Source organism: Pinus tabuliformis, chromosome 3_2 (assembly GCF_031772625.1).
Source record: "Pinus tabuliformis cultivar Carrire ecotype Pingquan chromosome 3_2, CPIR1, whole genome shotgun sequence".
In the NCBI taxonomy this organism is placed as follows: Eukaryota; Viridiplantae; Streptophyta; class Pinopsida; order Pinales; family Pinaceae; genus Pinus; species Pinus tabuliformis.
This window is the reverse complement of record NC_142302.1, coordinates 1,115,569,225-1,115,582,908: the sequence shown is the minus strand read 5'-3', so window position 1 is coordinate 1,115,582,908 and position 13,684 is coordinate 1,115,569,225. Positions and strand designations below refer to the sequence as shown.

The following is a 13,684-nucleotide window of genomic DNA, read 5'->3' as shown; positions in this document are numbered from 1 at the left end:
ACTGTGGAAGTGACTAGAGGGTACCAGTCGCATGCATGCCCATGTCATGAGAGCGACTAAGGCCCTAGGTTAGTGAAATGTCAAGTTACCTTAGGGGTTGGTCACCTTAAAGGGTTGGTTGGCTCCTGAATGTTCTGTAACATGTGTAGAAGGTTAGATTGGTTGGGTTTTATCAGTTCCACTTCCTTACTATACACGGGGAGCTGAATAAGATCATAGTAGCCTCTCGTCACATGTTTATCCCAGCAGACCGGTTAACTTGAGTGAATGTGGGAGGAGGGTGTTACACATTCTCATTCTATTTTAAATAGAAAGTAACATATTAAGCTTATGAAAACATGATTATTTTTTACACACACACACACATATATAATTTGATAATTTTTATTTTATTATACTATTTTTTCAATAAGTTGTGTATTTATCTCTAATAACATCTTTCAAATAAAAATTCATTATTTTTTTATTCCATTAACTTATCCACAAGGATAAAAAATATTTACATCAATCTTATAACTGCAAAATACTAAAACCCTCTATATTGAAATGATTTATCATATTTTATTTTGATGTGGGTGTTACTTTAAAAATAGAAATGGGATAACATTTAATTGATTACAAAATATTATATCAAAATTTTCTCGTCTTATAAAACAATTTGATGGAAATTCCCTTAAAATGGTTTATGTTTTTGTTAAGAATAATTTCTCCTACGATAGTAAGATACTTTACATCCACCGGACCAAACAATTGGGGATTTAATCTATCTATCTCACTCTCTTGCACATGTAAAACAAAAAACAACAACAAAGAGAATTATAGTGCACCTTCTATTTAGAGGCGGACATATGATGTAGCTAACTAGAGAGGTTCTTGGTGATCCAAGCTTCCTACTTCAATTCTCTGCACACAGACAATAATTTACCAAATCCATATTCCTACAACACCCATTAACATTATCATGAAAAACCAACATCAAATACATTACCAATAGCAAGAAATGAGTTTCTAGGGCAAAGAATCAATTGTTTATATTATCCCATGGTGTTACAATCATCACTTCTTCACAATCCTTGGTCCGTGTTCTCCCTCTCACCATAGCTCACTGTCAAGGCACACAATGTTTGTGGCTTATCGCAAGGAAGCCCACAAGTCTATATTCCGACAATAGTTTGTTACAATAAACTTTTCCTCCCTTGTTCCATGGATGGCATTGCTTTTATAGATAGCTTGGAGGAGTGATCACATTCAATCTAGACACTTTGTTGCCCTTGTTTGATATGGTTTTTTCATCCTAAAAGTGATCAACTTTGACCTTGTTTTTTCACTTATCCATTTGCCTTGCCACTTCAGTTCTCTTTTGTAGTGTAACTAGAGAGTTGTTGATCCCTTCAGTTTTCCTTGTCAAGTCATTTGGAGCATTGTTAAGCCTAACAACAATGTCTGCTAGTTTCTAGAGAGCATTGAAAGTACAAAACATGGGTTTTTATGAAGCTTCCATAGACCAATTTATGCATCTCAACTTTCAAGGTGTTGTTCTTACCTAATAAACCCAAAGGACTATCATTTTAAGCTAAAACAATTTCCATAAGTATCAAATATTAAATAAGAAATATGTAAAAAATAATTAATAATTATTTGAAAATTTCATTTTTTGTATTTAAATTGGTTGGTCATATAAATATAAAAAAAAATTATTCAATTACATTATTTTTATATAAAATACATTATATGAGGAAATTTACTAATATAATTAAAAAAATTACACATAAAAAATATGAAAACCTAAAAATATATTAGGTTAATGATTAATAATTCAAATATATCAAAATGATTTTTGAAAATTTTTAATCATTTTAAGTTTTAAAATTTTAAATGATAAATGAGTTTTACAAGTCACGAATATACTAATAAATATAATAAAAAAATATTTAATAAAAATAAAATTATATTCTATTATTAATATAATTGTTTTAAATAACATATTTTTTTTGATAATATTTTTTTTTAATTCCCTTGTTTCACGGATGATAATGCTTTTATAGATAGTTTAGAGGATTGAGATATTGAATCTAGAAACTTTGTTGCCCATGTTTGATATGGTCTTTTTATTTTTATTATAAAAAAAATTGATTAAGTTTGACCTTGTTTGCACTTATCCATTTGCATTGCCATTTGGATTTTCTTTTGCATTCTCACTAGAGAGTTGTTGACCACTTCAGTTTTCATTGCCAAGTCATCTAGAGCATTGTTAAGCCTAGCAACAATGTCTGCTAGTTTCTGGAAAGTGTTGAATGTAAGATACATGAGTTTTTATGGACCAAATTCCGCATCTCAACTTTAGGATGGTGTTCTTCCCTAATGAACCCAAGGGAGTGAAATTTTAAGCTAAAACAATTTTAAAACAATTTTCATATGTCTCAAATATAACAAGGGAAATATGTGAAAATAATTAATAATTATTGAATTTTGATATTTAACTTGGTTTATCACATAGATAGAAAATTCAATTACATTATTTTTATATAAAATAAATATTAAAAATAAATTTACTCATATAATTTAATATAATTAAATTTTTTACTGAAAAAAAATGAAAAATATATTAGGTTAATGATTAGTAATTTTTTTTCCTTTCATTTGACAGATCAATCTCATTAACCAAACTAACAAAATCTAACCCAAAAAATTTACCCAAAAATTAACCTTATAATTTCCCAATCAATAAAATATTATTTAACCCAAAAAAACCACTCCATCCACAAAACTAACCCTTGGATATATTTTAAAGTAATAACTTCTTGCAATTATAATTATTTTACCCCTTCCACTTAAAAAAAACTAAAACCTTGTAATAAAATGATGTTAGCTAAATACCCACAGCAAAATGGAATCTTAAGTTGGTATTTTTGAAAATTGATTATGACGTCATGGCCCACCTTGACAACAACGTGTGAAGAATCTCCTTCTCACTCTTCATTTCACAAAAATAAATTTGTGCACCAATGTCTGGGCATTTTAAAGTTGCAGCCGCACCTGGGCCCACCTGTTGTCCGTGGCTTATTCAAGTGGAAAGATTCCGTTCCTTCAATAGCTTTTATTGAACTTTTGAAAAACGACGCGTGGCAAGCCTACTACGTAGTGCGTTCCATGACGTATCAGCTAAGCGAAATGTGTGCAAAATGAAATGAAATGCGCGAGGTAGGTAGAAGAATAAATGGGAGGTTAGTTGTCACCAGGATGCTACAATAAAGATATAGAGAGTTGTCTAATGAGGTGGAGGAATTATTTAGACGATTAAAAGTAGCTGGAATTCAGGTAAAAAAAAATTCAAAAATTTTTGTAGAGGCAGTGTTTGAATTGTGTTTTTGATGGTAGAAATGGATTCACGGCCATCAAAAACATCTAGAATCCCTAAAATTTTGAAGTTTAACAACTATAACTTGAATTTACAAAAATCCTTGCTGGATTTTATCTAAATATTACCCGAATTTCCATAACTTTCCGGCAACTCCTGGGCCTTGTTAGACTAGGCAAATATATAGAGTTATATATTTGTTTGTTATTTCCGAGAGAATAATCTCAGCAAAATTCGTATATTAATTTGTTTTTACTAAAAAATTATGTTATTTATCTATAATTTAACATTTGAAATTTAATTTTTGTTATTATTTAAATTTATTTATTTGTAAAGTGATTAGTTGAGGTTTTATTATAAGTTTTTTAGTAACTTCTATTTATATTAGTTATTAATTTTTCTTTTTTTATTTTTCTTATTTTCATGGTTTATAATCTTTTTTTCCATATTTTCAATTTAAAGTGACTTATTACTATATTAAAAACATATTTTAATAAATTTAATTATAAAAAAATTATATATATATATAAATAAAAAATAAGGTTTACTCATATATATATAAAAAATATATATATATGTTAATACAAACAATATTAGTTAATTATATTTTTATTTTTTATTTTTTATTTTTAATTTAATTAAGAGCAAAACCATATTTACTAGCTATCATATAATCTTTATTAATTAAATTTAAACAAATATATTATTATTAATACCGGTCGAATATACTGCTCTAAGCATTAATGGCTTTATAATATTGTATATATTAGTGGGGGAGACTTAAAAAATGGGAGAATTCGAAGCAGGCCCAAGAGGCCAATTGCTTGGCTCTCAAAACGATCTGTCGATGAATCCTCCGCGGAAAACAAAGAAAAAATAATCAGATTTAGGATGAGAATACGTTGTATTTTGGTTGGCGTTGGCGATGGCGAGGATCGAACTGGTGACTGGCCCATTATCAAGAGCCGCCTGGTCACTGGTTTGAATCGCTTGGATAGATATTTGGGTTCGTCATCTACTATGTCGGGCGGCAATATGAACGAGCTCTGGCAATATTTGGGAAGTCGATTTTGAATTTTTTTAATATATTATGAAATGAAATAAAATGATATTTTAAGGTTTATGAGTTAAAAATAGTTTAAGAGATTATTAGTTTTCTGTTTTTAGTTTTTCCTATTCAAATTAATAATGATGAGCTGGCCCAACCTTCCAACAATCCCCTCGCTAAAAAGACAATGCCAAGAAACTGATGCAAATATGTAGCATAACTTATCCATTTTTCCTGGCTGGTTTTCCATAACAAAATCTTAACCTGGGAGAACCTCCAAAAAATGAATTGGTATGGTCCTAGTATTTGCCTTCTTTGTAAAAATGGGGAGTAGAATAGTTGCAGTACATTTTGGTTTTCATCTAATAGATCACACAAATGTCAAGGTGGCTATAAGTTAGTGGAGCTCGCAGAAAGTTGCTCATAGATCCATTCCTCTATTGCTTTTCTGGTTAGTTTGGAAGAAAAGGAACAATGCCATATTCCGAGAGGGGAAAGATTCAAATTTGCCTCTGTTTGATCAGATCACTTCGATGTATCTCTCCATTCCAAAAAAAGGGTCTTCAGGCAAATCTCACAGTTCTGGCATCTATTCAATGCAGTCGATGGGTTATCCAAGGGCATTTTTTGATGGAGCTGCACAAAGAGGCATGTGTGCATGTGGTGTTTTTATATCGATGTCGGAAGACCTTCACTATTCTATATATTGGCATGGTGGATGTGGATCTAACAATAAGGCGGAGGCTATGGCATTAGTGGGTCTTTTACAGTTTTCCTCCTTCCTGAATATTCAACGGCTGCAGATATATGGGGATTCAAAAAATACAATAGGTTTGGCCACAGGGAAGCTAATTAACAAGAATTCCTAAATATTCAACCGCTGCAGATATATGGGGATTCAAAAAATACAATAGGTTTGGCCACAGGGAAGCTAATTAACAAGAATCCCATTCTTTCAGGATGGATTAATAGGATTAAAATATTATGGAACAGTCTTCAGTCTTATTCCATCAGCCATGTGGACAGGTCTCTGAATTCTGTGGCAGACAACTTATCAAAGAAGGGACTCACAATTGATCCTGGTATATGGAAATTGGAGGTACAAATGCAAGACTCTATATATCTGATAGAGGATTTCACCATTCCAGGTACCTAGTTTCTCTATGATTTCTGCTTCCCCTATATTCTATCGCCTGTTGCTCTCTCTTAGAGGTATGTCGTCTTTCCCCAGTCTCTTTAGGGTGATGGATCCGGTACATTTTTGTTTTGTTTTGGATCCAAAATTATCTGTCTATCTTTTTGATTCGAATCATGTTCCTGAGAATTGAGCTTCTATGCTTATATGAGGGTCATGATGGATATGATCGTATTTTATCTTTCAACAATCTCTTCAGCATTCAGAATATGATATTGCTCTTCATAGCAGCGCTATATATATACAATGTTCATATTAATATAAATCTTGTTTTTTTTCGTATTGAAAAACTTTTCTCTGATGTCTTTCAATGCATCACATTCCAAAATGAAATGTTTTTCCGATTCCACAATCTATAACATGCAAAATGTATACACCCATTCTTCCCAAACTTCTTTAAGCTTTTTCCGCCATCCTATGTCGTACCAAAATTATGAATTCAAACCAAAATTTGAATTAAATGTTACTTCATTTTCTAATTAAATGTAAATAACTAATCTAAAAATCAAAAACATTTGCATGTATTAATAAGTTTAATGGTTAAAACCATCTCTTACACCTGCATCTATATCTATTATTACAAGTGAGTGATTATGATGAATCTAAATAATTAATAACACCTATCTCTTCCTTAAATTCACATTTTTAAACTCGAAAGAATAAATTATGTAACTTTAGCATTTAAACACAGAAAATGGATGCATCTATTCATCTATCCATTCAGCAGTATGAAGGAGCAGATCAGATTACACCTGTTTTCAACTTTGATAATATTTTATAATATTTCTTTCGGATGCTTTATTAAAATATGTTAGTGTGAGGGAAGATCAGATTATGCTGAGAATATTTTAGTATATTTTTGGGGCATGCTTTATCAAAAGATTAACGAACTGTACTTTCTATTTTTAATTATGTTACATTACTTTTGTCTATCACAAAAAACATATTTTATATAATTAAAGTAGTTTAAATGATTATAAATTGATATCTTATCAATATGTATAATTATGTGTATAATTATGAATTGATTTTTTTATTCATATATATTGACATGAAAATTTAATGCATTTTTCTGAAATATTTATTATTAATTTATGTGGAAGGTTGTGCAGAGATTATAATCATAGCCATTGTATTTTAGTTTGTTTATTACTAGCAATTGTCCCAAAAGGTACAAAGAGAGGCAGATATGATTAGTAAAAGGAAGAAAATTGTATAGATAGTCAAGCATATATAAAGCTCAGTAGTGACGAAGGCAATAACCACGTTGACCATCCTGTACCAGTACATTTGATATTAAAAGAACAAAACCAAAACCAAACCATTCATATCAATATAGTAAGTGTAGAACGCATTCATACTTAAAGCTCAATAGATTCAATAGATTATTGGCAACACGTTTTTTTTTTAAATAAAAAGTAAATTACAACGTTGTACATGGTAAATGAAAAGCGGAGAAATTTGTGATTTGCAAATATTAAAACAAATCACTTACATTACTGGTTGACACTACAACTAAAACATTAAGATTATTAAAATTTTGAAACTGATTTTAAATTCATGTATTCTATTTTTCAAAGTATTTTGGGAAATCTTCTTAAAATAAGGAATGCAATTGCTAGTATAACCAACTTGTATATAAGATATTTTTTTTAATAAGTAATTGATTTTAAAATTAATATATTTATTACTTATTTAGCCTTATATAAACCCACGATAGCCTCATATCAACCTCAACAATTTGCAAGGAAACTTTGCGTTGTCGCCTTGTCTATAGATGAACCAAAAAGTAGTCTTGTGCAAATGGATATCTTTGTGTAGAAGGATGAATTCGGACCTTAGATTGTATTCTTTGAAGTCCAAACCCTTGAACGGAAGTAGGGTAAATATGATAAGAAAGAGTAGGTGAGATATAAGATATACATGAAGCGAACAACAGAGAGAAGAAAGAGCAGAAGACTGTTCTATGATTTAGCAATGGGCAATGACAATTTTTATCACTCCTAATAAAAAAACAATAAACAGACGCGACTGGTAGATGAGAATAATAGAGTACAATTTTAATCTTGGTAAGTTATAAATTACTTGCAATTTTAAGAAAGAGTACATTCTTGGATATGATAGAACAGCAAAGAAAAAACAGACGAAGAATGGTACATTGGTAGCAAGACAAAAATCCCTCACAAGGAGAAGAAAAAGTACATTATGTAATGTGCATAACTTCTATGTATATACGCTTGCAGGGTTCCTAACGGATGAAGGTCTCTCAGTTTAATAGACAAATCCTTATGGGCAGTCATTCAATGATATGAAATTAAAAGTAGTCTGCAGTGAGTATAAATCCTGGAAAAAATATCAAACCTTGTTATCCAGTTCTATTTAATGTACTTAATCCTCATGCCACTCACTGGTGTGGTTTACTATTCATATGAATGTCATATGGCAACCAGTTGGTTTACTATTCATATGAATGTCATATGACAAACAGTGAGGTGACATGATGCTGATGAATGATAAGGGCAGATAATTACATAAATATGAAACCTAGTTATCCATTTCCATTCAATGTACTTAATCCTCTTGTGCTACCCGCTGGTGTGTCGTTTGATGGTTTACTATGCACATGAATGTCATATGGCAGGTTCAACAATCTCAAGTAAAGTTTATACACAATTAGTTTGAGAGTCAATTGAATATGGATTTAGTTCATACCGAAATAGATTCATCTAGGTTTAAAGTTAAAGCACAGTTCAACCAACTAATTGAAGATGTGCATCCTTTTATTACCATGTTTAACATATATATCAAACTAATATTCAATGTATGTTGACATGTATTTCAATGTCAAGAAGATCAGTGATAGGTTGCAGGGACGTTTGTTCATCTTCTTGAGTTGATGTTTTTCTAGTGGATGTAGGGTCCTAGTAATGGAAAGTTGGTGGAGTATCGGGATTGATTTAGATTCTGCTGATTAGACTCTGTTTCCTCTTAAAACATAGTCAAACTCCCGACTCCACTTGGACTGCGAAGAGTCTGATAACACTGCCAAGAAGCTTCGTATGGCATAAATTGCAAAGCAGTAAAGGCATTAGTGGACTGAAAAGAAGATGTCATACAGGTCAACTTGGTTAATAATTTACTCAGTTGAAGCTGTGAAAATAAAAAAGTGAAAATAAAAAATGTATCATAAAGGATTATGAATATATATCTTACTCATGCTTGTAGGCTTTTGATTTGGAGACTTTTAGGTTTCAAAAGCATATACATCATATTTATTAGGTGCCCAAATTGTAGCCCCAATTGTGTCCTGGAAAAACAGAAAAATATGCCTCTGAAAAAATTTCAAAAAAATTTAAGCAGCTAGTACAGACCTCCCAAGCCATGGTGAGAACATATCGGTGCCTAATAAACATGGAATTACATCAACTCGATGTCAAAGTAAAAGTTATAGCATGGCTGCAGGCATATACATTGGCAGTCAAGGCACCATGGGTATTGTTTTGTTGGTCCTAGTGAGACACAGAGTCCTCCAAATCAGCTCCACACATTACTTATTGCACAAGTGAAAACAGACCCTCACCGATACAGAGCATTACATGCAAAATGTTTCAAGGTACTTAGTTAAATTGCCACTACATGTGTGAGAGTGCTCCTTAATCATCCATAGCTGCAACACGTGTTTTGATCGGTTTTAACTTCAGACCTAAACTTTCAGGAGACAGCAATTCAGCTGAGATGCAAGACGGACTTAAAGGACTGGTTGGACTGGGGCTAGTCCCATAGCTGCAAAATAACCGGGGAGGAGGCCTGTAAAAGCCATATCCCATCAGAAAGTATTCAATTGGGATTAACATTGCATGGGGTTGTTCCTCTGTCACAAGTGATCCACAAGCTTGGACCTGTCATGCATTAATAACAATTATGTCAGCCATGTTGATGTCAGTTTGCCTCTACAGGAAAGTTTTAGTATCTTAAAGATCAACTTTGAGAAAGTGAAATGTTATCACCTCAACCAATGCATTGAATTTTTTGTCCATTTTGGCACACATGTGAAGAGCTTCTGAATGAAATGGAGAGTTTTCTCCTACAGATATGAGTGTCCTACACTGCAATTTCTTCAACCCTTCTGTCAGATCATATCTCCTGCAGGCAACATTAATCCAGATGCAGCCCCGTGTCAAAATCTCCCCCATTTCCGAAAAGCAATTGGAGATGCATACATTGCTTATCATCATTTCACACAAATTGAAACGAGTAACAAACCACCACTTTGTTTTATCTCTCTTGTGTTAACCTTCACTAAGTAATATCTGATCTCACATTGCATTTTACCAGTAGCAGACACCATTGAATTATTCAGAACATGACACTCTAGGTTAGGTATAATACCATCCTTCCCCTCCAGCACAACAGGGTAACTAATGGAACACATGTAATTTATTCCCCTTTGGTATCCTACCATAATTGTTAGAGTAAAAGATTAGGATGCAAGAAAAGGAAATAAAACAATATAGTAATCCTTTAAAAAGAATGTAATACGTTGAATGCAGAAGCTTGATCTCATGCCGTTGCCCTACATGCTTGTAAAGGTATCTTACTTGGGACTGGAGGAACACTCCCCATCTTTGAATCACAATTTGGGTTGGTAGAAGCTCTAAAAATGATGTTAAACCAAAGGCACCATTAATTCTTATGTCTTCGGTTTTGGAGATGGATACAAGGAGCCTTTACATATTTGGCGATTCAAATTTAGTCATATGAGCCTTGAGGGCAAAATGGAGCATGGAAGACTAGGTTTGTAGGACGTGTTTCAGTAAGTTTTGGGCCTCGAGACTCACTTTCAGTCTTGCTCCTCCCAGTTTTCGATGAGGGATTAGAACCAAGTTGCAGATTGTCTATCAAAAAAGAGGTGTGATGGGCAAGGGAGCTCATGGTGTCAACTTTTTGATGGAAGGTGCTACCTTGGTGACATATCTTTTACTAGTCTTATTCAGTCAAATGGACAGCTTATATGATGTTGTTTTGTTATAAACTTCATGTGAAATATAAGTAATGTATATTTTTTTATTTTCAATATGAAAAAGTAGATGATTTTCTTCTAAGGCAAAAAAATATCAGTTTTCTTAGAAGAGAAATGAAAAAACAAAACACACGTTATTCACAGGGACACCTAGACTTCACTGAAGGCAAACCATCAATGAATTGATAGAAAATTCTCAAGCCTCTTCTACAGGAAGTTGGTAGAATATGGAGAAATCTCTAATGGGAATTCGATCAGGAATTTCAAACCTAAAACTGCTTCTCAAAACATAAGAAATTATTTCACAAATTTGAAACTTACCGACTCATCACTTGCATAAAGCGCATAACATTACTGCTCTGCCTCTCATCCAGCAGCTGTGTACACAACACCATCGGAATTTAGAAAGTATTCCACAACAAAGGGTAAATAAGATGAAATCCACACCGTCAGAGACCTTGAACCCCAATTCCATAAAGTACATATTTCAGTGCAAAGGATGCTTACCCTTCTGCAAGCCTGCACAATATCAGACTCCAAGCCTTGTATATTGCAGCGCACTTTCTGCCATACCCACAATGGTTCCAACAGTGTAAACAGAATAATCAGAATGAAAACAGGGTTGGAAACCCCATGGAAAAAGAAACAAAAGCAGTGGATTATTTAAATTACCTGGCTAAAATACCGTTGAAGTAAACTTTCTTTGACAATTCCACACATGCCATAAAAGTAAAGCAAATTCATCATCACCTGCAAAAACACGATCATCATGAGGCTAATATCTATTAGAACAAACATTCGAAAACAGAATCCAGTACAGTAGAATCTGCACAAAATAAAAGATTTGTAGGAAGCAAACCTTGTTATAGAACCACTCAGTCCAAGAAGGTGCTTGACAAAGAGGAGAGATGAGAATGAGACCAAGAACTCGTTCTCTGTATTTCAACTGCATTATAGGGAATCAGGAACCACACAAAACGTAAGTGACCTCAAACCACTAACAGATAGAAAGCATAAGAAGAAACAGCAAGGGAATAAAAAATTAAAGAAATGGCAGTCGATATAGCCCAATTGCATAGTCCATAAATAAAAGCATGAGCTAGAGACAAGTTAGCTTCAAGGGTTTCACTCACCACAAAAAGAGTGAGAATGTAGGCCCCTGCAGTCACACCCATGCATATAACTCCTCCAAGACTGTCAAGACAAAACAATTAGAAAAACAAAACAACACAATTTTGCTATAACTTACTGATACAAATACATGGAATAAAATAGATATGGCTGAATTCCAAGATTACCCAAAGTAATCAAGCACTTCAGCAACCTGCTCCGCAAGATCGTCCACAGTAGGTATAGCAATATCAGACGAAATTGCAGCAGCTCCTAACTGCAAGAACTCTTAAAACAAGGCAGAAAAATAACATGATGTGAGCATACTATTGCCTTTTAAGAGTGCAATTACTAAATCTAGTTCAAATATCAGAAAAACATCATACATTTGGATAGACTGCAACCATAAACAGAGAAAAAAGTACATTCGTTGACCTGAAAAACAAATAAAGTACCAATACGAACCTCATGTCCAGGTGCATCAATATGATAGATACAGAAATTGTGAAAGAATAACGAAGCAGCCTCAGGGAAGAAGAACAACCCTTGAAAGCATGACATGTCTGTTCAAGAAACAAATAGATGCCGGACTGAAAACTTGAAAAAGTACTTATTGTAGAACAGAAAAATGAACAAAAGATAGGAGGAGGAATGCGGTTCCTTAGTATATACCTTTGTGGAAATGTACATGTCCCAGTACCTGTCATCACAAAATCCGTAAAGGAAGATTTGCATGAGTGAAATGCATTCTCCAGTCTCACACAATTTCAAGCCTCAATTTGTATATCATGTTAACCCATGAAGGGAAGATTTTCAAAAATGTATAATGTCAAGCATATTAATCACAGTCAAATATCTTGAATCTAGCAGAACCAAAACGGTGCACAAAAAACAAAAACGTCTTTTATATTCATATAAACTGGAACAGTAAAATTTGCAGAAGACAGAGTGGGTATAAAGGACACTTAGTATGCATACCCTTAGCTTCTCATAACAAAATCAATAAAGAAAAAAATAATATGCAATATATCCAGGCATAAATGAAAGTTATGTTGGGTTCTTCATTGTTTCGGAAAGCAGACCTTGATCATTAATAACTATGGGAATATCAGGATAGTGAAGAAATGCCATAGCATTTCTGGCAGCAACGACTACAGAGTTAATGAGGTCTTCTTCACTATGTGCAAAATCTCTGTTAAAGTCAATGTTCAGTATCAGAAAAGAACCTGTCTTTGAGACAAACGCCAGCAGAGGGTGAAGAACCCACCTCAAATCCTTGGTGGAAGAGGATGGAGGCACACTAGATGCATCTTGAATCAAAGTGGATGAAAGTATGGTTGTGACCTTGATACGCTTATCTAGATTTGCATCCACAAGAGCAGAATAAATGGCTTTCATAGTAGATACCAATGTCGATACTGCTTCTTCTGATATCTCTTGATGGTTAACAATGATACTGGTTATGAGGGTATCAGGCATGAAACCCATGACGTTTTTCTTCAGCCATAATGCTGCTCGTGACTTCGATTTTCCAATGTTCTTCGTTTGCTCATACTTCATACTCACAGCCACCTCAATCCCTGTCCCAGAAAAAGCTTCCAAAACAATGGGATTGGCAACCAATTTGAAGGAAACATTGCTTTAAAATTAAGAAAACATTATATGGCAAAAATGATTTTATGGGAAAATATATCAGAGACTTTTATTCTTTTATTACATGTTGGAAAATATAATTTATCTATCTAGGTTATTCTTTGCTTGGGCTCCTCGGGTCGGGTGGTTCAATTTTCTTACTTTACCAATGTTACCCATGACATCATTTTCAGTATTTGCCTCTGCAACTTAACGGAATTGGCTCTGCAGCCTGAATATCAAACCGACCGTTGTTCATAGTCCGCCATTCCTCTGCAAAATTCGTCACTGAATAAGCAGCTCTTCCGCCTGTCCCCTTTC

General features: G+C 33.3%; 1 protein-coding gene across 1 annotated transcript; it reads right to left on the bottom strand.

Annotated features, from left to right (window-relative positions):
- Positions 1-8,849: 8,849 nt before the first annotated feature.
- On the bottom strand, positions 8,850-12,349 carry LOC149184577 (protein NDL1-like). The gene is made up of 9 exons (XM_089417616.1): positions 12,197-12,349; positions 11,920-12,008; positions 11,755-11,815; positions 11,481-11,567; positions 11,294-11,371; positions 11,129-11,185; positions 10,943-10,998; positions 9,609-9,744; positions 8,850-9,500 (listed from the first exon to the last, which is right to left on the bottom strand). Exons 1-9 carry the CDS (start codon positions 12,290-12,292, stop codon positions 9,255-9,257), a joined length of 906 nt encoding a protein of 301 aa, XP_089273742.1. The 5' UTR covers positions 12,293-12,349; the 3' UTR covers positions 8,850-9,254.
- Between the last annotated feature and the right edge of the window lie 1,335 nt (positions 12,350-13,684).